A 23,976-nucleotide genomic window follows, 5' to 3' on the forward strand; every position below is an offset into this window, starting at 1 on the left:
GGTTTTCTTCTGATCCCATGTTTCTCGACTAATCCTTTTAAACGTTGCTGAAGTAAGAATCCCTTGGTCTAACTAGTGTGGTAGTCTAACAGTCATGCTGTGACGCATAATTTGAATCACAACAGAAAATGCCACAGAGATTAATTTTATTCCAAACTGTTGCGAGTAAATACATAAATAAACAAACAAGAGCATAATTAAAATATTAAGGATCCTATAAATGATCCAGCGACAGCTCATAATATAAATCTCATTAAAAAAACACACAGAGTATCCACATTTCTTTCCTGAACCTGTTTCTCCTTGCTCTTTAAAATCATTTTGAATTCCTGTAGCAATTTGGCTCTTCATTATAAGATGGGTTTATTAGAATAATAAATAGATATATAAATAGATAGACGCATACATTATAAACTATTGGATTTCGTTTGGCAGTAGACGTGACTAGATGTGTTTAGATTAAATGCTTAACGTGCATGCTTGAATGAATAAAAAAAAAATCATTGAAGCATTCTTCATTCTTATTCCATCACAAATCAATGAACAGTCTTCTCTGCGGGTTCTTCTTCTTCATGCTCCCTCGCTCCTTCATGCTTGTTTCTCTTCAATCCTAGTCTGACAGAGTCTCGTGTGGCGTTGATGGTCGGGACCTGCTGTGACCTCTGACCTCTGCCTTCCTGTCCTGCAGGAAATCTTGAATCTCTCCGGGCAAACACTGGAACTTCTCCTGAAAATCTGCCTCGATGGCCGCCTGCAGCTGAAGGGAGAAGGGATTGGAATTCATATCGATTGTGGATTTTTGGATTCATTGCCAAAACGCTACGATTCGCTGTTGCTGCAAACAAGCGTGACATTATAAGAACACAGTCTCATTGAAATTGGTTATTGATTATGAATCAGTTTCCTGCTGAGATAAATTGGTTATGCATTTAAAAAACCCACCCAGTTGTCGCAACTTGACATCACTCAAACGCACGGCGTTGATGTCAGCACTGATATTAAACTGTGTGTGTGCAGCTGCAGACAACAGCAGCAGCTCAGAGCTCCATGTATGAGATATATCTGTTGCTGCGTGGCGTCAAATATGCAAAACGACAAGATTGATTCCACTGAGGCAAAATATGGATGAAATAAGACGATCTGTTCGCGTGTGTCACCTTTGGTTTCTGATCTTGTATCTCCTGCAGGAGCTCGTTATACTGTTCCGCCAGCTGATCGTGGCGCTTTGCTTGAGTCTCCTCAAGCTGCAGAATGAAAAAGAGAAAAGGAACGGTGTCGCATTTTGACTGCAGAGACGCAGCTAGTCAGAGTGGGAATAGAAAGATAGCACCTTTTAATCATCATCTCGGCTGTAGAAAGACTCGCGAAAATAAAAACATGCTGTTTTTACCCATTTTCTCCATCCTCTGCTCACCCGTTTTATGTTCTGGACAACTTCATTGACATAGGACTTATTGATCTCTATCTTCTCTCTGTGAACACACAGTCAAGACGGGTTGAGTTTGAACCTGCCTCCTGACAGGAGCGGCTGGAAAGAGCTCCGGCAGGCTGAGGTTCAGGGCATTACGATCAGTGTGTGTGTGTGTGTGTGTGTGCAGTTCATACTCTTCTGCCAGATGTTTCTCTTTGGTCCTTGCTTGGTTAATCTTCTCAGTTCTCCTTCGATCCATCTGCCTCTTCAGCTCTTTTTTCTCCCTACAGCCGCAGGGACAAATGTTGGAAACTGAAAAAGTGTCTGAAAAGGATTGCACTGGGGGTTGACGTAAACCACATCTGCTGCAGGTACTCGTCTGAAAACGGTTTGTAGAATGATGTAGTGACAGACAGTAAAACTGGTAAGTTTGCTATAGAGTTGTTGGCACAAAGAAGCTACGAACCCTAAAAGGTGGAGCTTTAGATTTATATATATGAAATATGACCACAGTTTCTCCTGCTCCAAACAATATGGTATGGATATAATGACCCAAAAAGTGTTTTAGTAGAATATAATGATGCCACAGTGAAGCTGACCTTTAACCTTTTGGGCATCATTGTGAATTTGATCAGTATTAGTATATTCTCATCTCATTTTCCAACCGCTTAATCCGTTATCGGGTCGCGGGCCAAGCTGGAGCCAATCCCAGCAGTCAATGGGCGAGAGGCGGGGGACACCCTGGACAAGCCGCCAGTCCATCGCAGGGCAACACAGAGACAGACAATCAGCCACACACACACTCACACCTACGGGCAATTTAGTGTCACCAATCAGCCTAGGCAGCATGTCTTTGGAGGTGGGAGGAAGCCGGAGAACCCGGAGAGAACCCACGCAGACACGGGGAGAACATGCAAACTCCTCACAGAATGGCCACAAGTCGGAGACGAACCTGCGACCATCTCGCTGTGAGGCAACAGTGCGTACCACTGCGCCACCGAGCCGCCCTATTAGTATATTAATTCTTGATTTTTTAAAATTGAAATGCATATTTTTCCTGTCACAGTGACCTGGAACCTTTTACATTTGACCACAAAAACCAGTTAAAATTGAGTCGAATCTCATTGTGCTCCTGAGATATTGTATTAATGACATCAGGCGTGAAACCACATGGCCTCAGGTAACAACTGTCACCCATGCAGATCCCTTCAAACGTGAGTAAATCTTCTCAAGCTCACAACGCTGTTCCCACCACAACAACTTGTAAAACAACGCGCATCATAGTGAACACATTAAACCAAGGCTTACTCTGACTTTTATACCCTCATTAATTATGCATACAAACAGAAGACACAAAGGCATTTTGACGGGAACGTAAAATCCGAACTGAGAAGATGTCCCTGGTGTCCCATTTTCTGCAGCTTCTAATCCTAAAATATATTTAAAAAATGAGCTTTTAATGTTTAAAAACACAATAATATATTCAGTTTGTGTCTGAAAGCTTTATTTTTCTAATTTATTTTGCTTGCCTCTGACTTGCGTGGCAAGATGATCTGAATAATTTGGCAGCTGCTCTTGATTCTTTGAGAGAGAGATGGAGCGCCTCCCCCGAGTCCCCGATTTGTAACTCACTTGTCACAGATGTCTTTGAGCCTTTTCATCTGGGCGTTGTGCGTCTCGTCAGCCAGGCTGCTCAGGCGCGCCGTCAGCTGCAGGAAGCACAACCTCGTCACATTTAACGTGCTACAAACACGGTGGTGCAACGTTTGATTTGAAATAAACTACTTGCAACGGAGCAAACTGATTAAGGATTATGGCCTGTATCATCATCATCATCATCATGTGGACTTTGCCAGACTTTACCATTTTTATATGTTCTCTCTGGAGATATTTCTGACTGTAGTACTGCTCCTGCCTCAGAGCCAGGAGCTGCTGCTGCTGCTCGTCTCTCAGCTGCTGCAGGCGCTCGTCTTTCTCGATGTCCGAACACGAATCCCTGCAGGACACAAAGACAGTGGGACGTGCATTTTATAAAACCATTAAAAAATTAATCTATACCGGGGAGAAGCTGCAGACTTACATTCCAGTAATGACAGAACCTGTGCTTTCCTATTCCTGTGCTCCTGCATTTCTGTGTCCCTCTTTATTTGATTGTGTTTTTTCTGTGTATTTGTTATAAAATATCTGAGCTGCAGTTCCCTCTCTTTGCCTTCTTTTATTGTCTGCTTGGGTTTTATTTTTCATTTCTGCGTACCTGGTCTTGCTGCACTGTCTGGTCATCTTCTTATACTTGTTGCTGAACTCTCGGAGGAGTTCGGACATTTTCTTCTGGTGCCTCCTCACCAACTCCTTGAGCTCCTTAAACTGCCGTCTCTGCTCCTTCTGGTAAACCTTCGACTGCTGCAGGCTCTCCATGGCGCACGCCGGGACTTCTGATACCACAAGTGATCAGGCAGCATATTTTATTAGATCTCTATGAGCTCCTTCTCGAGAATTTTTCTCTGTCAAGGGTTTTATGATCTCATTTTTAATACATTACTTACATTACTTAATTTTTACATGGCATTCTTTATGATGTTTTGGTACAAAATTAATACAGTACTAATATCAGCACCAATTTATCACCCTTAAGATTGATGCGTAAATGTGACTGGAAAGCAGCACCGACCTATCAGAACACTCAGGACCAGATCTTCAGTCTTTGCTGCCGGTTTGGCTGCATCTAAAATCATCATAAATAAAATCACACGTAGTTTTAAAATAAAGCTCCTCAACATTTAAAGACTCTTAACGCCTGTTTCTTGTTGGATGGAGCTACCTGTCGTAGCTGCTTGCTGATTGGTCGCAGAGACTTTGGGTGTCGTGGCAACAGGCGTGTGGCCTGCGGAGCCAGTGGCGGGGCTGAGTCCATTCTCCAGTGGAGTTGATTTTAGATGGTTCTTACGCTCTGCACAAGTGTCTGCTTCATCCTGAACAATAAATATAAGTTACCCAAAAAAGAAAATGTTCTGTGTCAAAGACAAAGAAAAGAAAGAAAGAGTCCGGGCCGACCTCAGTCTGAGCATCCTCCTCTTCTATGTCCTCCAGGGTCAGCGCTGCGAGCTGTTTGGACCTCTGCTCCAGGAGATTCACGTATCGAATCGGGTTGGACAAAGCTTCAATCACATCTAGAGAGGAAGAGTCCATCCGCTTATCCGGGGCCGGGTCGTGGGGGCAGCAGCCTAAGCAGGGAAGCCCAGACTTCCCGGCCTCTTCCGGGGGGGATCCCGAGGCGTTCCCAGGCCAGCTGAGAGACATAAAATCTCCAGCGTGTCCTGGGTCTTCCCCGTGGTCTCCTGCCGGTGGGACGTGCGCTGAACACCTCCCCAGGGAGGCCTCCAGGAGGCATCCTGAATAGATGCCCGAGCCACCTCATCTGGCTCCTCTCAACGCGAAGGAGCAGCGGCTCTACTCCGAGCTCCTCCCGGATGACTGAGCTTCTCACCCTATCTCTAAGGCAGAGCCCAGCCACCCTACGGAGGAAGCTCATTTCAGCCGTTTGTACCCACAACCTTGTTCTTTCGGTCACTACCTAAAGCTCGTGACCACAGGTGAGGGTAGGAACGAAGATCGACCGGTAAATGGAGAGCTTTGCCTTTCGGCTCAGCTTCCTCTTCACCGTGACGGATCTGTGTAGAGTCCGCATTGCATCAGACGCTGCACCGATCCGTCTGTCGATCTCCCGCTCCATCCTTCCCTCACTCGTGGACAAGACCCCGAGGTACTTGAACTCCTTCACTCCCCGACCTGGCCGGAAAAGGGTAGAGAGTACCCTCCTGCATTCATATTTTTTCAATTGACCGCTAATAATAATAATAATAATCAGGAAACATATTCCACCTCATCCAAATAAAAGATCATGCTAATATGAATCAAATAAAATCGTACCTGCAAAGTTGTCTGGGACGTAATCCTTGACCTCGATGTAGACAAACACCGCTGGTAATATCAGAGACTGATTTTTCTCATTCCTTAAGCCGATGTAACGATAACCTTAAGGGAACAATAAAAAAAAAAAACATTATTGTGGAGAAAATGGAAGAAAATAAAGAAAGAAATGAAACTGTGATGCCAGTAAAGGAAAGGTTTGTTTTCATGTCTACAGTAGAAGCTATGGTTGCAGTAACATAACTACCTGGTCTTATAGCAGACACTGGAATAATGCGATGACCGATGAATTTCCCTCCTTCTTCAAAAACAGCAATTCTCAGCGAGGCCAGCGTGGGAAGAATCACCTTCCAGAGAGTCGAAGGTTGAGCACATCATGTGAGGTCAGATTATCTTCGGTCTTCCCGCGGGCTCGCTCACCTTTTTAAAGACAATCGGCTCTTCGTCCCAAACCGGGTTGATGGCGTTGTTGTTCTGGGAGGTTTTGGTCTTTAGTGCTTTCCTCCTGGTGTCCACAGGAAGGCCAAACATTTCCACCTCCACGTACACACCCACCCGCTTCTCAGTCAGAAACTGGCCTGAAATCACCTGCGACGCGCAGTTACAGATAAAAGCACACACACACGTGTCACTATTTATAGCTCAAAAGGCCAGGGCAGTATTCCTTTCTGGAAAGCTTGAATTACTGACCTTCACGGAGAGGGTGTTGGCTACGATTCCATCCACCGTGTTTTCCGTGAAGGGGTCAAAGTGTTTGTCCGGCCGCCTCATGAACTCAGGTTTCAGTCTGTAGCCGCTCCGACCGTTGTACTCAAACATGAATAGATTCAGCTGCATGGACAAATCTGCAACAAAGGGCTAAAATGAAGGATAGGCAAGAACTTCAGGTGAGTCGGTTGCTCGAGATCAGATAAAGAATAATCGACGTAGGAAGCGCGTTGCCTGCTGTGCAGCTCGTACAAAGAGAGCAGCGGACATTCCCATTTGCTTTCCAAGATTTTGGATTTTGGATCTAGGATAGAAGAATGATACGTTGGCCGGTTGGTCAGAGGTCAGAGGTCAGCGCAGGACTCTCACCTATATTCTGGTAGTTGAGCGCCACTAGCTGGCAGCCGGCGTTCCAAAAGAGTTGAGGCATGAAGTTGGATGAGTCGACTCTGGTTCCTTTAGGATAGATGCGACTCAACTGGGATTTATTATATCTGGTTATTGTAAGGTTAAGAGATATAAATCAGGGTTTCTTTTTTATTTATTAACAACAACAACAACAACTCAAATGTAAATTAAGAGTTGACTCAACATGAGAATGATAGAATAGAAATATGAAATACTTTTAAATCCCAAATTAGGAAATTAATTGATTATAGTGAAATGTTAAAAGTTGATAAAATATTAAATTGTAAAATCTTGATAAAAAAATAATAATCAAGTAAACTAAATAACAAGGATGATGACAAATACTGTAACCCATAAAACAATTAAATTCAAAAGCACTGCATAAAAGCCAATTTCTATCACTTTTACTTCCTGAACATGAAGTAAAATCATAGCATGCAATAAAACGGGGTTCCCAGAATTCAAATATCATCCGAAGACAAACGTCTGAAGCTTTCTACCAAACACGTGCAGAGGAACAGAACGTGTGGAGATGATGTAACTGTTGTCAAGGATACTCTACGAACTCCACCGGCGACTTCGTGAGATGCTCCAGAGCCTTGGTCTCCACGAAAGATGACATGTTGTAACAGCGGGCTGCCTCTACACACACACACACGCAAAACTTTCATGAGTCTGTGGTTAAATGAGGGCTTAAGTCTCATTTTAAAGCATGATAATAACCCATTAGCTTATCTTTTCTTTCACAATTGTGAAATGAGATAAATGACACAAGCTGTAAAGCTGTGAAATGTTCTGGCTGCTTTTCTTACTCTTGGAAGCTTCGAAGGAGTTGAACTTGGTCGGCTGGACGTAGTTTACCAGCGTGGACATTTCCTCTGTCGCCACGGCCTCTCGCTCGGCTGAGCCCTAAAATAAATGACAGCAGCTTAAGAGTTAAGTTTAACATCTTCAAACCAGGGTGCTGGGATTTAGGGTCTAATGTCCTGGCCTGGAATTTTCAGCATCATCTGATAAGAGTTAACAATTATTGTCCTAATTTTGGCTTTTATTTTGTTGTGTCCTGCTTTATTTTGAAAATGCATTTCTTAACATCCTTCGGTTTCCTCTTCCTGTCTTAGTTTATTCCTCCTGGTCTCTCTTGGGGTTATAACCTGTTACTTCAGAGTTTTTAGAACTTTTTGTTCTTCCTCTCTTCTTCTCTGTGAACCGATAAGATAAAAAAAAAAAACTACCAACAAGGAGAAGATGCATTAACAATAAACAAAAAAACTAAACAAAAACACAATGATGGCAAAAAAAAAGGCCAAACAGCGACACTCTGCAGAGACAACAGGAAAAAGCAGCAACTGTTGACAGTGAGCAAAACGGCACGAAGGGTTAACGACAAAAGAAACAACACTAGTAAACATCAACATAAGGTGACAGCAATGAGAGCAACCACACCTCGGTTTTTTGCAAGCTGCCACCACTGACCTTTTTACCATCATCATCTTCATCATCATCATCTTCCTCACTCTCAGCCTCCATCTCTGTTAAAAATCAAAGTTGAACAATTCTTCATCCTCATGGTGTCTGAATCGCTCTCCTTTTCCAAATCGTACTTTATTTACTTTATTGCTCTGGACGTTTACGTGCAACAGCGGCGTGCGGCGTCAGACGAGTGCCATATCTGACTGAATACAGCCGAAAAAGGGCTCCCTGATCCCCCCCCTTAATGGCTCCTTTGAGCCGCCCACCTCCTCGCGGATGTCCGGCTCATTACTGCATATATACAAGCCCCGAAGAGGTGCAGAAAACAAGACGTCATCGGGAGCAGACGGGGCAGATTTGTCAACAAACACGATGACGGCCGAACAATGAAAGGTGTTCTCAGACAGAGGAGACGCTTCTCAGATCAGATTCCAAGAAATCGTTTTGTGCAGAAAACAAATGAGTCATCGTTTGGTGACTTTCATTTGAAGTTAGAAACATGCTTTTTTGTCAGATACAGTCAAATGTATCTGCTGATATTCCTCTAAATAGGCTCAACACATATTTGACACATTACATTGTTTTAGTTCTGATTATGTCTCTTGCTGCACTCCTGAAAAAAAATATATTTATTTGGTGGCAACATTTAGCTCCGTGATAAAGTGAAGCCTGAATATAATATTCTTGAGCCACATGCTCAGTTATGATCTGTTTTCAAACACCAGAAGACTGCCGGCGTGTTACCGCTGCGTGGAATTAGATGTTTGGAAAGGACAAACCGCTGTCTTACCGCCTGTGTTGTTGCTAGGAGACACTGGCTCACTGCTCTGATTGGCGGGTTGGTCCAGCAGTCTTTTGGTGTCTGTGTTGTTGGAGGGTTTGTGGGACTTTTTGTTCTTGATGAGGATTCTGCCCATCAGCTCCTGTGGACTGGGCAGGGGGACGCCAGAGTCCAGCTACAAACACACAATGGAGACGCAGTCTGTAGGTCCTGTTGTATGTGTCTCTGTGTGTGTGTGTGTGCGTGCGCTACTAACCGGGTATTTGTCCAGAGGGTCAATCAGCAGCGCTTCTCCAAATATAGAGCGGCAATACTCGGCCATTTTGGCCTGCTGCTTCAAGCTGTCCACGTGGTTTTCAAACGACAGTATGACGGGGAATGGAGAAGTCTTGAAGGCACACTCTGCGATCGCTTCAATCACCTCCTGGAAAGAAGAAACTGCCTGATGTCAGTACCAAAGAGAGTTTTCATCAAAAGCAAAGCGAATGCTAGCCACATAACGTAGGCCTCCGCAGAGCAGAATGCATTCACAGCATACGTTCTAACGATTAGCCCCCCGTTCATTGCCGCACGCCGGCCCCACCCACTAGCAACGCATCCTCCGTGCAGACGCACCTTAAAACAGATTTCTGATGTCATCGTAAACCCGTGCGTGATGACGGGTTCCTCCTCAGCGGTTCGTCCTTTCCAAACGTCTAATTCCACGCAGCGGCATCCGGCCAGGAGAACCTGCCTGTACATCTCCACTGAGGAGCTCCCTGCCAGCTGGCCCGCTGCGAGAAGGAGGAGGAGGAGAAGGAGAAGGACAAGGACAAGGACAAGGAGAAGCAGAAGGAGAAGGAGAAGGAAGCTTTATATGACTAGACCATGATTATACCTCTCTCCATGTCACTTGCCAGATATATGTGTCCATAGTGATGTCCTCCGTGTCCCCCTGTCATTCTGCTTTGTTCATTTCAACTAACCTCACTCAGAGATGTTGGACAAGTCAAAGATCATAACAAATCAATCAGATCCAAACAACAGGTTCAACAATAATCTCCAAATGGTCCTTGAATCTATCACAAATTTGAATCAACAGATGCAACAGTGCTGTCAGTTTGTGTGTGTGCGTGTGTTTGTGTGTGTGTGTGTGTGTGTGTGTGCACCTGTCAGGTAGGTGTTGTGTGACGAGTTGACGAAGTAGTGAGACAGAGGGAAGCTCATGTCTTCAGACTGGTCCAATTTCTCTGGCGGGATGACACCGTTCTCATCGCTGGACAGATAACTGGAGAACGCCTGTAGAGAGATGACTCCTGCACACACAGATACACACACACACACACACACATGCACACGCACACAGATCTTTCTCTTCATCTTCTGTTGTGCATCTTCTGTGTGTGTGTGTGTGTGTGTGTGTGCGCGCACCTTGCTTCAGCAGCGCCCTGTCGCCTTGGTACCGCTCCATCAGAGTGTTGGTCTGCGCGGGCCGGAGCGGCGGGTAGAGGATTTCATTGAGCCTCGGGTCTCGCTGCTTGTTATTGATGAACGCCGTCATCCGATCGACACTCAGCGTCCCATCAGCCCCTCCTCTACGGAGAAACGCAGCATCAGCACCGCATCTCAACACAAACACCTTTAGTGCCTTCTTGTTTTTCAAGACTTCTTCAGACAAAATAATTGGGCTGAATTTGAGGATTCACGTCTAGAAAGCAATCAGCTGATAGATTAATACTGATCTAATCATTACTGCTGCATGTCTGTGATCCTCGTCTCTGTGCAAGTGGGACACAGGATGAGTCACTTATTGCTCATTGGCCTGGAGCGACAAATAAAGTCGCTTTAATAAATGGTGACATGGGACAACGTCGAGCTGTAAGTAAGGTGAAGGATTTTCTGAATACTTACAGCAGCTTAAAGATGTTGTTGAGCTCAGCACGTGGACACAGGAAGTCCAAGAAGCTCCTGTAAATTTCAAGCGTGAAGTCCTCCAGCTTGATGCTGTCGCCCTGTCGAATCAGCATCAGTTTACATGAAAAGAAATGAAGTCTTTAAAACCTTAAATGCCAGCTAACAGGAATATTCAAAGTGAAATCCAGTTTTGAGCAGATAAATCTTTCACTGGTTGCTTGAAAACTTGATGACCCAGATATTTTGGGCTGATTTCAGAGCATGAGTCATTCCGGATTAAAAAAGCCCGAACAGCGAAGAGAAAGAGGAGCAAAAGAAGGACTGGTTGCTCTTGCGTGTTTTATATAAATAAAGCTACTCACACAAAGACAGCAGCAGCTTTTCAAAGCATGCCTCCCAAGGCATATTTAAATACAAACATTCTCGTTTGCATTTACTGTATTTACCCGGCTGTAGGGGAGCTTGCAGTTTTCCAAGGCGTTCTCTACTCTCTTCCTGTCTGACGAAAACAGTCGAACAATGCTGCAATACATGATGACATCACACCACTGTTAGCGCAGCATAGCCACCAGATACGTGTCGCCAGCTCTAAACCTGCAGTCTGACTTATTAAAGTATAACCCCCATGCTTCCCAATATTTCCAGATCCCTCAAACCCTTTAATCCATCTCGTGCTCTTGTAGTGGTTGATTAGGTCAGTGCTGAATTAAGCACCTCCACTAATCCTGTCCCTGTTTTTTTTTTTTTTTTGCTTTCCCAAGTGCACATGGAATTAGGTTTATTTTTGGAAGCAAGGGACAGGAAAGAGCAAAGTTTCAGTTTGTGCATGTCTCTACAGATTTCGCTGGGCCATTTTCTCACGTCCTGGTCCCCCCCCCCCCCCCACTAGCACATGTGCCTATGCATGCAGGATGACTGATTCAGGATTAGGATGGGATTAACACCAAGTGGGGGACTCACTTCTTCACAGGGATTCGTCCCTCTGCGTTCGGCTGCAGAGTCAATCTGATGTACCTGAAACAAAGAGCATAGAAGCTCTGATCTGTTCCTCATTAGCTTGAACAAATACTCACAAAGTCACTCACAAGTGACTTCCCAGCAGAGCGAAGGAGCAGCGAATGCATGAGAGAAATTATTGACAGGGAAAGTTTGGTGGGAGTTGGAGAAGATAAAAAAAAGAATCTCTGGTCAGCATCCTTCCGGTGAAGAATGTCATGATTCATGATTAGAACCTAGAGCTTAGAATGAGAACTCTAAAACCTGAGATAAAAGGTGTCACTTCAAATTCATATTTCAAAATGGAATATTTGTATGATTTCATGCTTATTTCTACACATTTTCAACCTTGAAACCACCAGCTTTGAAGAGCATTGAGGATCCTTGAAGAGACCCTGTCACCCCCCCCCCCCCTCACCAACGAACACAGAGGAGATGCCGTAGTAGCCGCATCCGTGAGGCTGGGCTCATAAAAACAGCTCATACTGCGTCTACATCAAAAGCACAAATGCATCAGACTGAGCTTCTTTGTTCCCACTGCAAATGGAAATGTTTTTAAAAATGTCACAAACATTCAGCTTCATTTTTGAGAAAAAAAATAAAAAGCTTCCTAATTACCAGGATGGTGTCTGACTCACGATAAAGTACAGTCGTTCCCTGGCAATAGAAGATGTCACCGGCGCAATGATGTGACTCACTGATGTGTTTTTAATACAGTTTGGACAACAATGCAGCCCCAAGGCACAAAAATGTACTAAAGTGCATCAGACTGTGTGTGTGTGTGTGTGTGTGTGTGTGTGTGTGTGGACTCACGCTTTCAGCAGACTGTGTTCTCTGTTCAGATTGTAGCCCAGCAGGTTGGAAGACAGAGAAAATATTTCCTCACACCACATCTGCCAAGATCAGACACTCCATCATCATCATCCTCATCATCCTCATCATCCTCCTCATCATCAGACATCGTCGGTACCTTCGCTTCATCCTCCTGCGAAGCAATGAAGTTGAGCTGGTTGACGTTTACCAGATCTGAAGCCGTAACCACGGTAACCATGCGGTTCTCCAGCCGGCCGACCAGGTTCCCAATGTCGAGCAGCTCCCGTAGCTTGGCCTCCTATCAGATGACACAGAACAAAAAGCCTTGAGCTGAAGCAGCGCCACGCCGGAGACTCCTGGAGGGTGAAGACCATCGCTTTATTTGGTTTAAAGAAAAACAAACATCCAACGGGAAATGTCTTGTTTTCACGGTAATGTTCATCTATTGCTGAAGAGGCTTCCGGTTCAAGAGTCTGGAGGTCATGCGTGAGCAGAGTTGGAGATTGCTGATACATCACAGCCAGAGAACAATATCTTTGATATTTATAGAAAGCTTTTCAAGCAACATACACAAAGAATTTCCCGTCGGCCTCGGAGGACAAAAGAGGACATAAAAGTGTTTAAATACAGCATGCGATAAAAGAAAATAAAGTAAAGAAATCTCACAGTGGAGGAATCAGAAGCATTCGGAGGTTACAGAGATTCGGCGGGAAGGACAGCTTTGATTGGAGAGACAACGCGAGCAGGCGATCGCATAGACCCTGAGGCATAAAGACGTGAAATGGAGTACCTTGGGTGTTTTGGTGCTTCTTCCTGTCCTGACATCTTTAACCAGCGTCAGGTCCAACAACTCTGTCTCCTACAGAAAACAGAGAAACACCGTCAGCTGCTAACCGGGGTAAACGGTTCATCTGGTTCAAGGATTTAAGACCACCTGGAGAGAATGTGTGTGTGTGTGTCATTTTATTAACTAGATTTTCAACACAAGAGTTTTCATTAAGTGTTATTAATATTTCATTTGGACTCAGAAGCGAGTTGAACCCAAGTCCCACTCCCCAGGAGTGGGACCGCTAGAGCTTCCCGTCTTTCTATCTGTCTTTTTATTGGCTGGGAGCTCAGTTTGCTCCATATAATCTGGACATGAGAGCACAAGCATCAAGACGCTCCGTCGAGTCCTACCTTGTTTTGGTCGGTCCAGTGGAGGTAAAATCCGTTGGGATCAACATGCAGAGTCACAGGATTCACAGTAGACAGATCCTAAAGGGGGAGACGTCCATGACATTGATATTGATATATTGCTCCGTGGAGCATGAGCCACCGTGATCATTCATTACCGGCTGGTGAAGCAGGCGGTGCAGTTGCCTACAGTGTTCAGCTGTTTGAATTCTTTAGGAATTCAGTATTAAAATCAAAAATCTTAACTTGATTTATTAATTTTATTTCAATTATAATTTGAGGTAAATCAGCACTTATACAATTTTACATTTTTCCTTGCATTCCCTTTTTTTTTTTAAAAGGTCATGGATTTTGCCGTCTGAGTTGTTTCCTTCAAAATGGTGCAGCTGAATAAATGAATAAATAAATAAATAAAAATAGGAAAAATGTCAGAAGATTTCTTTCTTTTTTTTTTAGGTCAGAAGATGGTTAACTGGATCCCTGGTTGATGCTTGTTGGCATAGCAACCAATTCTATTTTTCATAAAGCTTAGCTATACATTTTGGAGAAATTCAAATCTGAAAATGCACAAACACACTTTGTTAGAATATTGGATTAACTCTCCGCAAACACACACACACACACACACACACACACACAACCAAACAAACATCCATTCTTTCTCACAGTAATCAGTTCCGTTTAGGTGGTGGTAACCATGCCAGTTACCATGGTAACCAGACAGTTAGGACCGACATGTACCATAGCATACCAACCAATCAACCAACACACACACACAGGAAATGAAAACTAATGAATGAATTCTATACCAACAGGTGGAAATAGAGATACTACACACCTACACACACACACACACACATCGGTAAGTCACCTTACCTCATCCCATTTAATGAAGATGCTTCCATTCCTCAGTGTGTGAGACACGGAGGGAGGCTGGAGTTTCAGTGCATGAACTCCGGGCTGAGCACTAGCCATGGCTTTACACAAACGAACACACACGGACCCGCAAAGTGGAGCTGCTCAGACTCAGACACATGGAAGATGCATCTCCATCATGTCCGGGTCCAAACTCCTCAGAACTCAGGCAGAGATGCTCGGCTGCAGCGGCATCCTCTCCTCCGGAGATTCTCACTGGGCTGCATTTGTCGTTCCTTTCTCCCTCCTCACTCTTTTTTAATTTTGGTGTTCCCACTTCACTTTCTCTTTGCTCTTTATCTTCTTCCTCACTCCTATTTTTTTTTATCCCTCCCTCCTCTTCTCTGTCTCCCTCCCTCTGTTTGTCTCCCCCTCTCTTCTTTGTTGGTGCTGCATCTCAAAGAGAGACAGACTGAAACAGATGCCTTCGTGGGAGACAGGATAAGTGTGTGTGTGTGTGCATGCACTGCCTCCACAAATTGACTCATCTACGACATGCGCACAATGGCAGCCTCCCACAGATGGGGGAGGGATAAGAGAGGGAGGGCAGGAGTGACAGGGAGAGGTAGAGAGGAAGACAGAGGAGAGCGGGAGAAATGGAGATAAAGGAAAATAGAAAAGGAAGGAAGGAAGAGAGAGAGAGAAAGAATAAATGGCAAATATTTTTTTAAATGCGCTAAGATGCCAAAAGTGTTCGGACACCAACCATGACAGACATATGTGAGTCTGTCCATCAACATTAATCTGCTGCAGATACAGACTCCTCTCTACGAGGTCCATCAGCTGTTGGATCTGGGCTGCAGGGATTTGCTGTCAGCCTTGGCTTTACGCAAGCCAATGAAAATCTTTCACGTCAAACTGGGTGAAGGGTTTCTTTGCGTTAGGATTTTGATGATGTTTGTGCTACCTTTGGGTAGATGAAGACAGCGTCAACAGGATCTGCATAATAAAAGAGAAAGAGAGAGCGAATGGAAAAAATAATAATTTGTTGACTCTTAAAAGCTGCGATTGATTACTTCACACAGAACAGGAAAATGGAATATCGCTTTGGCTAATTATTCAGTTGCAAAATGATGTAATTAAACATCACACGCTTTTACTCACACAACATACCAGAATTATTATTATTTTTGATTCTTCTCCTGGTGTGACTCGGTGTTGGGTATCGCCCCCCTCTGTGAAGCGTTATGTTAGAACAAAAAAAGGGCTTCCCCCCCAACCTATTGATAGGATCTGTGGCCAGAAAACACGGCACATATGTGATTGATGGCAGGTATGATGGTTGTTTGTCTTTCTATGTGATCCAGGATGAACCCCGCCTCCCACCCAAAGTCAATATTATGCTCATCCTTCAATCTAATTATGATTTTGAAAACTAACAATATGAATGGCGCCCAACACAAGAAGGAGGATAGTGGGAGAGACAGCGAGTGACTGTTGGAACAGTGCTCAAAAAGAATGAAGCAGAAACAATGTGCGACTGTTTCCAAGGACAGAATGCAATGTTTGCATTCGTTTGCACGAATGAATAAATACAAAGGTACGCTTCACGGTGTGAGAATAGTGATTCAGTTGGCCGAGAGGAAAAGGGGAACATCACAACTCATCTCTTTCTATACGGATTTGTAGCTCAAATACCGTAGTAGATAACTGTCAGAAAAAGTAAAAAGGATACACAACACTGTTAACAAACAAAACAACAAGCTGCCTTCTCCCATCCGCCAACGCAAAGCCTGCAAAAAATGGGAGAGAAGAACACACAGCCCTCCGCTCTGTGTCACAGCATCACCCTGCAACATACAAGTTTTTTATTCTTTATTATTCATAAGTGGAGACTTATGACGCCATGAAATCAGTGCAGAGCCAAATGTATTTGTAAATATCCAAAAGGAATGTTTTATACAAAACTGGCACAAAACAAAAGATGATTGCATATAAAATAGCCACATTCACTTATCATTTAATATCACTTATATCATCATCCCGTGAGAAAAGAAAAGAGTCCAAATATGCAGAACAGGAAGAGAGCAAATGCTGCTTAGACCAAGCATAAGCAGAGTTTGGTTCATGCAGCGGACAAAGTTAGGTTCCTCTCACCACCAAACATCTTTCTAGCCCTCAGCACAAAACAGCAGCTCCTCGGTTCACACTGAGATGGGGGCTCCCGGGCACCCGCAGCAGAGGTGGGAGGTTTCATCCACCATCGATTCAGTTCAAGAGCTTGCTGAATTCATGAAGTTCATCAACAAATCACAATTCAAACATTTATTGAATAAAGTGAACGTTATCCAGCTAATTTGCACTGAAACTGTGAGAGTAACTCTGTCTTAATAGTTTATTTGAGATAATTGTCATAAAACAAAGCGTGTTTCCTTCCTGCTTCACGACTGATCATGTTGATTTTTCATCCTGGTGACGTCACAAAACCCAGATGATGGCCAAGTCTGACAAATCGAGATAATAACTAACATTTTTGCATCAAAAATGTGTTTTATAATTTGCCGCACACTGCATTACCATCCACTGACACACACACACACACACACACACACACACGCTCAAGAGACTCAAGACACTCCTACTGCCCACACACTGGCACTTGTACAGACAGAGACGCACACATAAGCACGCACAGAAAACAACACACACACACACACATACGCACACACACACACACACACACACACACATGCACACTCAAGTCTTCACCAGCAGATCTCCGTGCTGAGCTTATATAAGGGGGAGTGGGAGGCTGAGAGCTATTTCAGGACCTAAAAAGACATAAGTGTGTGTGCGTGTATGTGTGTGTGCACAGCCATGGTGTCCATATGGATTTGTGATGGGCCCTGCTGCGTGTGTGTGTGTGTGTGTGTGTGTGTAGGCCTGCAGTACATGCCATAAGGACTCTGATTCAGCGGGTTTCATAACCAGTCAAGTTTGAAGTGAAGTTTGAACCTCTGCGCGTTGGGTCCAACCCTGGAGCCGCCTGCACACATTAAAGCACACATTAAAACACACTTGCTGTAGTCACGACGAGTTAAACACGCCCAGATCTGCTTCTACAGCCGGCTCTTAATTGCTGTTTTCACACTTGAGAACACTGAGACATGTTTTTTGCAGAGAAAGAGGAGAGGCAGTAGCCGATGAGCCATGGTGCTGCTGCAGACTCTTGGCGCAGACAACTGCTTCAAGCCGAGTTTAGGTGTCAAACTTTCAGCCAGATGCTCTCAACAACATGCGCTAACCTTGACACGTGAAGAAGTGTGATCCAGATTTCTACCTGCATCCACCTTAAAATGCATTGGCCCAAGATCCACCCTTATAAATTCAGGTGTGAAAACACTGTCAGCTCTCTCGAGAAGTATTCTACCGGTTTAATCGCTGGTTAAGCTTCATTTTTAAGAAAGTAGCAAAAATAAAGCTCCAATGCAGGTTATGGAAATATTTGGAGGTTTTACCGTTCAGTAAAATTGATGGGATAACAAAGAGTTTCTCCTGAGCTAATCATCCGTCAGCTGCAGAGGAGACAGGATTATATCACTGGTGCAGGACTGACTGCGGTACCAGCGGGGCACACAGATCCAAAGTTTGTCCTTGTTCGTGTGAAGCGTCAGCATCACTGTCCTAATCTGACTCCCAGCCTTTTTCAAAACCCAGCATCAAGAGAACAGTCTCTGGAGATACATATATTTTTTCCAAGCGTACCTCTGTAGCGATGTACAATAATAAATAAAAGGCGTTCAAAAGCAAATAATCATCATATGTTTTTGCAAAAATACTGAATCAGTTCAACATCATTGGGTCCTCTTGAGCTACAAATGTATTTTCACATGCTCTTTATGAGCACATTTGCCTGCGGCTTCTTTCTCTAAACTGTTTTTAATGCATCACAGTCAGTAAAACTTCTGCAGCTCTCTTCGTGTTAAACTGCCTGTAGCAGAATGCTTTGCCTTCTAATAGGTATTCTCACTGCCTTTAAATATGAATATTTTCAGAACAGGCAAAAAAAAAGAGAGCGACAAATTAAATTATTTAAAGTTAGGTGCTCCTTTTTGACATTTTCATTTGGAGAAGAATTAAGTTAGTCCTGTATATAGTATGACTTTGTGTGATTCTCCTAAAATCAGCAGATATGAGCAAAATGAAATGCTGCACTACAAAGATCTCAACTATTTCAGCAAGTTGTTCTCTACTGCACACAAATCAATTAAGCCAACTTGTACTTTACTGTGTGTCTGTTCTATTAGAATATAAATGTTGTCAATATAGGATGAACACCTCAGATAATAAGAATTATATTATATTAGCATATAATTTCTAGGCTAATGGATTACTATTTACAGCATGCTGCACTCCCCAGATGCATCTGTGATCCAGAAGTCAAGGTGGTTTACAGCACAAGCATCATCCACCCACATTCATACAGTGGTGGCGTCAGCTCTTTGCATAATCAGTATTTTGCCCCAGGACAATTGTCCAAGTGTAGCCTGCGGGGGACTGCCCCCCTAATAATCAATCAGATGATCTCAGAAAGCGCAGGAGTCGCAGAAAGAAAAGTGTGGAATAGTGTATAATGGATCAACGTTATCGACTCTACATGCAAAATTAAGTGCTTCTCATTTTATTCAAATGAAAAAAGGTTCCTCCTAAACTACGATGATAATGAAGACATTTTTCAGTTCTGTTCACAAATTAGGAAAAAGCTGTCAGCACGAGTGATTTCACACTCAATGAATAACAGCTAACATTTGTTAATGATGATCACATATCGACTCAGCACATCATCACCAGAGTCTATGCAAGGAGAGACATGCAATTTATCTTTTATCTCGGAGATATTACTAATTAAGGATCTTCTCCAAAGACACGCGCGAGCAGCCTGCAGGCGTCTTACTGCACTCCCAAATTAAACACTTCCAATGTGTGTTTTCTTCTTTCTGAAGCAGCACCAGAAGCTCTTCAGTCATTTAATGAGCGTTGCTATCTACTGGTTTCCACGACGGATGTCTTATTTTAGAACGAGACTCTCTATTATTGAAGATGCGATGCACAGGCATCCCACACAAGGCCATGAAAACAACTTGCACAAGCAAGCAGGTCATCGGCAATTAAACTGCAAGAAAGTTTCCGGTTAAATTAGTGGACTAGTTGAAAGAGGTCTACAGACCCAGGAAAAGAAGCTGCAATCGGATAAAACCGCCGGAGGATAAAGAAAAGGTCCAGTAGTGTCTGGAGTTCAACCCAATTTCAGATAACCTCTGGCTTACCAGCAGAAATTTAACAGCATTAAACCATTATTTAATATTCAATATAAATGTTCCCGTTAGAAATAAAGATTGGTAGGCGCAGCTAGGATCCTGTGATGGGAAATTTCTTTTTCCATTTCCCGTCAGTTAAACGAACGAACAAAATGTAATTCCCATACTAAATATTTTCAGCAATTAATTATTTTTTACTTGACTATTCTGCTATTTTCTACCAGCTGGAAAACCAATTATCCTTAAAGCCTACCAGAACCCAAGGTGAGGTTCAAGAATGTTGAACAAACAGTACAAAAGAATGCTCAATATTTAGACTAAAATAAAACAGAAACTCCTCAAATAGAGCCAGAAAGTAGAAAAACTACTCAAGTAATCTTAATAATGGTAAATGTTTCTGTTGCTGTTCTGACTAAAGATTTCTCTTTAAAAGCTGCAATGCTTCAGGATTAAGAGACGGCTGGTAGCATGTCGTCACATTTTCATACCCATTTTTTAATCATCCTCAATACTGACCTTGAGTGGATTAGCTGCCAGATTTGTGTCTCACATGATTAAACACGTCTTTCTCTCTCCCCCTACCCAAAAATAATAATAATTCAGACGTACGCACGTGACAAAGCAAATCTGAGTTTAATAATCTGAAATCATCGTTTTACAAAACCGACAATGATTAGGTTGAGATTACTGGCTCTGGATTGAAAAAGTAAGAAAAAATAGAAGCTCTCATCAGGTCACTTAGCACTGACGTGTTTGTATACATGCATGTCCTCGTGTGTGTGTGGATTCATAGCTCTATATTTGCATTAGCCTTTCCCATCTGCGTGCACGTGTCTGTAGTCCAAAGCCCGCCGACAGGCAGAGCTTCTTTTTGGTGACTCTGCATCTGTGGCCTCATCTGATTTATGTGCATCATTGCCATGGCGTCTCACGCACGGTTGCCACAACTACTGGGTTTCGGAGCTCCTAGCGTTCCTCCATCTGTCTGCCCGACTTCTACCGTTGCTGATCAGTGTTCTCTGCTCTGGCCGTTTCCTGCTTGCGCCATCGTCACGGTGATTTGCTGTTCAGCACCTGGACTGTCTTGCGGCCGTAGTGCCAGTAGCTATAACCCGATGCTGCTGTGGTTACCGCTGTAACATACCTGCAATATGATAGAACACATTGATAAGTTTCATTCCACAGGCTGGTGAAATTAGTTAATTCTATATGCTAGCCAGCTGTTTATTAACTTATACACTGGAATACACTGTAAAAATACAAACAAAAACACATAGATGCTTGTTGTCGTGGCAATGACTTCAACAGTCCGCTGGCTTTGTGTAAAAATGTAGGTTACTGTGACAGAATGAAATGTTGGTGCCGAGTCGGATCTCCACTCCTACTCAGCGAGCTCTAGATTGAAATGATTCGGAGCACTTGACCTGAATCCTCCGCTGGAATAAACTGCATTCACGAGCGTGACAGACGGAACCATTTGTATTCAAAAAACAATTTACACAATAATGACAGCTTGTTGAAACCAGTACTACTGGAAAGGACACAGTGGAGAGCACGACACCTGCATGAATGCATGTGAAATACTGTGTGTGTGTGTGTGTGGTTTACCAAAGGCCCTGCAGCAGTACGCTATCTGTGTACTGCAAGACTGGGGAGGCCAGAGAAGCTGCGACCAGAAATAACTGGATGGCTGTGTTCACCTAGCAAAAAAACAAAATCAAAAAGTTTTATCTGCGTAGTTTGGCTCATTATTGTAGGTAAAATGTGTTGAGCGTGAGCGATGTGGCTGACTGTGATGAAAATAACATTTTTAATGGCAGCTCACAACACAATCTGACTCCTGCTATCTTCTACCGGTAGCGCAATGTACATCATCAAATCTGTTATAATGAATTCTGCATAATTTGAGAAGCAGGCACAATCGAGTATTTTGGGAGTGAATTTTATTGTTTTGGTTTGTGCACAACATTCCTCTACCTCGCAGTTTACCACTCCAGATTGTGTTTAAAGGATATAGCTATTTATAGATGCGCATTTAAAAAAAAGAAACACATTTATATCAATGACATGAACATAAAAAAGCAGCTACAACCAGAGTTCATACTGAGACTAAAAATGAAATTCAAGTAAGGTCCCTTCAAATGTTTTAGATTTTCAAGGATTTCCGTTAAAGAAAATAATTCCTTCACAGATCAAATATATTTTCAACATACATGTTTTCTCCTTTCTCTCTTAAATGTGGCCATATACCGTATACACCAGGTACATTTATGAATGATGCGCATATACTCTATTACATAGAGGTAATATTTAAATGTACATTATTCCATCCATTTAGCTTACAGACCGCCGCCCCTTTACAGCAGTGGGCGTGGCTTGGACTTGCTGTTGCTTTGCACCAGTGTGTGCACGGTGAGAGCAGAATCTGACCACCCGTGATTGTGTCCTACTGAAGAAGGTGCAAAGTCCACTATGACATCACAGTTGGCCTCACATCTGAATGCTGCTTCACAGGAAATATCTTCTGATCGGTGGAGGAGACAAAAGATCTAGTGCACGATGTGTGTGTGTGTGTGTGTGTGTGTGTGTGTGTGTGTGTCACCTTGCTGATGAGTGTTGGTTTGAGCTGTGCTGTGGTATAGCAGGGGTTAAAAAACTTACTAAGGGTCACCTGCGGGGAAAAACAAAACAAGAAAGAGATTGTTAGAACAGACCCACAATCCCTATCAGCCGAGAGTAAATGAAAATCGCCTGAGAGTGAAATGCGTCTCACCGGTGGAGGAACAGTCTTGTACCTGACCCAGAAGACGGCAGCGATCAAGCCGATGTCTCTGGACATCACTAAGGCAGTCAGTGGAGCTAAACGCGATCAGCAAAGTCAATAACGTTGTGATGCTTTAGCGTAGTGCAGTATTTAAACTGGCATGCGAGCGCCGTACCTGGTATTAGCCCCGCGCACGTGAGGCTGACGTATAAAATACTGATGAGAATCTTATCGGCCAGCGGGTCGAGGGCACTGCCCAGCGCCGACTTCTGAGTGGGCCAGGTCCGGGCGATGTAACCGTCTAACTGAGATGAAGACCAGTCAGTGGTTTGGACTCGGCCCCGCTTGTGTGTCTGATACACGAACAGGTACGTCTTTAATAACGTGCCACCGTCTGCTTTTACCAGGTCTGTCGCTCCGGCCAGCACAAACAGAGCGATGCTGAGGTGAAACTGCTGCTGGACGATCAGGTGACCCAGGAATGGAGCCAACACAATCCGGCACACGCACAGGAAGTTCGGGACGGTCCACGGGTTCTCATACTGCAGGAGGACACAGAGCAGCAGAGGTTCACAGAACGAGACTTCTGGCGCCACGTCATTTATTTATTTTAACTAAATTACACACAAATTTATAAATGTTTCCATTAAGAATCTCAACTATAATCGGATTACAGCAGAGTTTTCTCTACGGAGACGTTTAACCAATCACCAGTGTCCACGTCACTGTTTTTGCTCGCCCGTCTTGTGTGACGTTTAAGGACACCCGGACATCTCTCCACTCACCAGTTCCTTGAACTTAAAGAGCCCCTGTCCCGGGACGGTGCTGGTTTCTTTCCGGTCAGCCTCAAGAGAGCTGCCCGTAGTCTCCTTAGGCTTTCCGCTACAAAGCCTGCGAGATGCGGGGGACAGCAGAGACCGGAAACCGGACACTGTCCTCTCATGGAGTCCCCGGTGTACGGGATGCACGGTTCCTTGTGCGTGCAGCCGCGACGCGTTGACCTGCCGGAGGTCCCCGGTCCAACACCCGGCGAGGCACTCCATGCCCCTGAGTCCGGGGTGCCATAAACCGCTCACCGAAGAATGTTTAGGTCTCGAGCTCTCGTTGACGGGTGCGTGTTTGCGCCGCCATGACGGCATGACGCGCACGGACACCAAACAGCGAACGTGTGCTGCGCTGCTGCTCAAAGGCGAGGGCAGCCGCCGGAAACACATCATTTTAATCTTCTTTTTAAGACCCCCCCCCGTTACCGACCTGATGGCCGTGCGCTGCCTGCCCTCGTTTCCATTATGAATATCAACATTCAGATGGTCAGAGCCGACAGAATAACAACTCCAGCCTGCAGGCTGCCATGTTGCCGTAAAGTGACAGAGTCCGTCGTAAATCCGGCAGAGAAGAGATTTGCGATTATGCCGACACGTCAAAAACTGTATCGGAGAAAATAGAGGAAATT

The 23,976-nt window shown here is 44.1% G+C and overlaps 2 protein-coding genes across 3 annotated transcripts; both read right to left on the reverse strand.

Moving 5' to 3' along the window:
• Positions 1-610: 610 nt before the first annotated feature.
• On the reverse strand, positions 611-14,561 carry LOC137896179 (1-phosphatidylinositol 4,5-bisphosphate phosphodiesterase beta-1-like). Its single transcript, XM_068741710.1, has 31 exons — positions 14,463-14,561; positions 13,590-13,667; positions 13,201-13,269; positions 12,568-12,708; positions 12,411-12,490; positions 11,562-11,615; positions 11,048-11,123; positions 10,599-10,699; positions 10,119-10,282; positions 9,857-10,003; positions 9,324-9,481; positions 8,965-9,132; positions 8,718-8,883; positions 7,931-7,986; positions 7,267-7,363; positions 7,012-7,096; positions 6,416-6,540; positions 6,029-6,183; positions 5,759-5,926; positions 5,586-5,685; positions 5,339-5,443; positions 4,463-4,578; positions 4,230-4,380; positions 4,080-4,133; positions 3,666-3,843; positions 3,275-3,407; positions 3,044-3,120; positions 1,606-1,695; positions 1,415-1,472; positions 1,158-1,244; positions 611-757 (listed from the first exon to the last, which is right to left on the reverse strand). The coding sequence occupies exons 1-31, from the start codon at positions 14,559-14,561 to the stop codon at positions 611-613; spliced, it is 3,483 nt and encodes a 1,160-aa protein (XP_068597811.1).
• Positions 14,562-20,375: 5,814 nt separating this feature from the next.
• Positions 20,376-23,806, reverse strand: crls1 (cardiolipin synthase 1). 2 transcript variants are annotated; one of them, XM_068741334.1, is made up of 7 exons: positions 23,309-23,806; positions 22,928-23,065; positions 22,699-22,828; positions 22,533-22,618; positions 22,362-22,430; positions 21,368-21,459; positions 20,376-20,903 (listed from the first exon to the last, which is right to left on the reverse strand). In XM_068741334.1, exons 1-7 carry the CDS (start codon positions 23,738-23,740, stop codon positions 20,810-20,812), a joined length of 1,041 nt encoding a protein of 346 aa, XP_068597435.1. In that variant the 5' UTR covers positions 23,741-23,806; the 3' UTR covers positions 20,376-20,809. The 2 variants fall into 2 exon arrangements, with proteins under 2 accessions (XP_068597435.1, XP_068597434.1); XM_068741333.1 differs by having other exon boundaries at positions 22,699-23,065.
• Between the last annotated feature and the right edge of the window lie 170 nt (positions 23,807-23,976).

This window comes from Brachionichthys hirsutus, chromosome 7 (genome assembly GCF_040956055.1).
Source record: "Brachionichthys hirsutus isolate HB-005 chromosome 7, CSIRO-AGI_Bhir_v1, whole genome shotgun sequence".
NCBI lineage: Eukaryota > Metazoa > Chordata > Actinopteri > Lophiiformes > Brachionichthyidae > Brachionichthys > Brachionichthys hirsutus.

Excerpts from the sequence above, each read along its gene's own strand:
- LOC137896179 (XM_068741710.1), bottom strand. The coding sequence starts at position 14,561 with ATGGCTAGTGCTCAGCCCGGAGTTCATGCACTGAAACTCCAGCCTCCC. Across the intron at positions 7,364-7,930 it reads AAGATGATGATGGTAAAAAG|GGCTCAGCCGAGCGAGAGGC; the intron begins GTCAGTGGTGGC and ends CATTTATTTTAG. Across the intron at positions 4,579-5,338 it reads CGTCCCAGACAACTTTGCAG|ATGTGATTGAAGCTTTGTCC; the intron begins GTACGATTTTAT and ends CTTCCTCTCTAG.
- crls1 (XM_068741333.1), bottom strand. The coding sequence starts at position 23,740 with ATGATGTGTTTCCGGCGGCTGCCCTCGCCTTTGAGCAGCAGCGCAGCA. Across the intron at positions 23,066-23,308 it reads TCTTTAAGTTCAAGGAACTG|TATGAGAACCCGTGGACCGT; the intron begins GTGAGTGGAGAG and ends GTCCTCCTGCAG. Across the intron at positions 21,460-22,361 it reads AACCAACACTCATCAGCAAG|GTGAACACAGCCATCCAGTT; the intron begins GTGACACACACA and ends TTTTTTTGCTAG.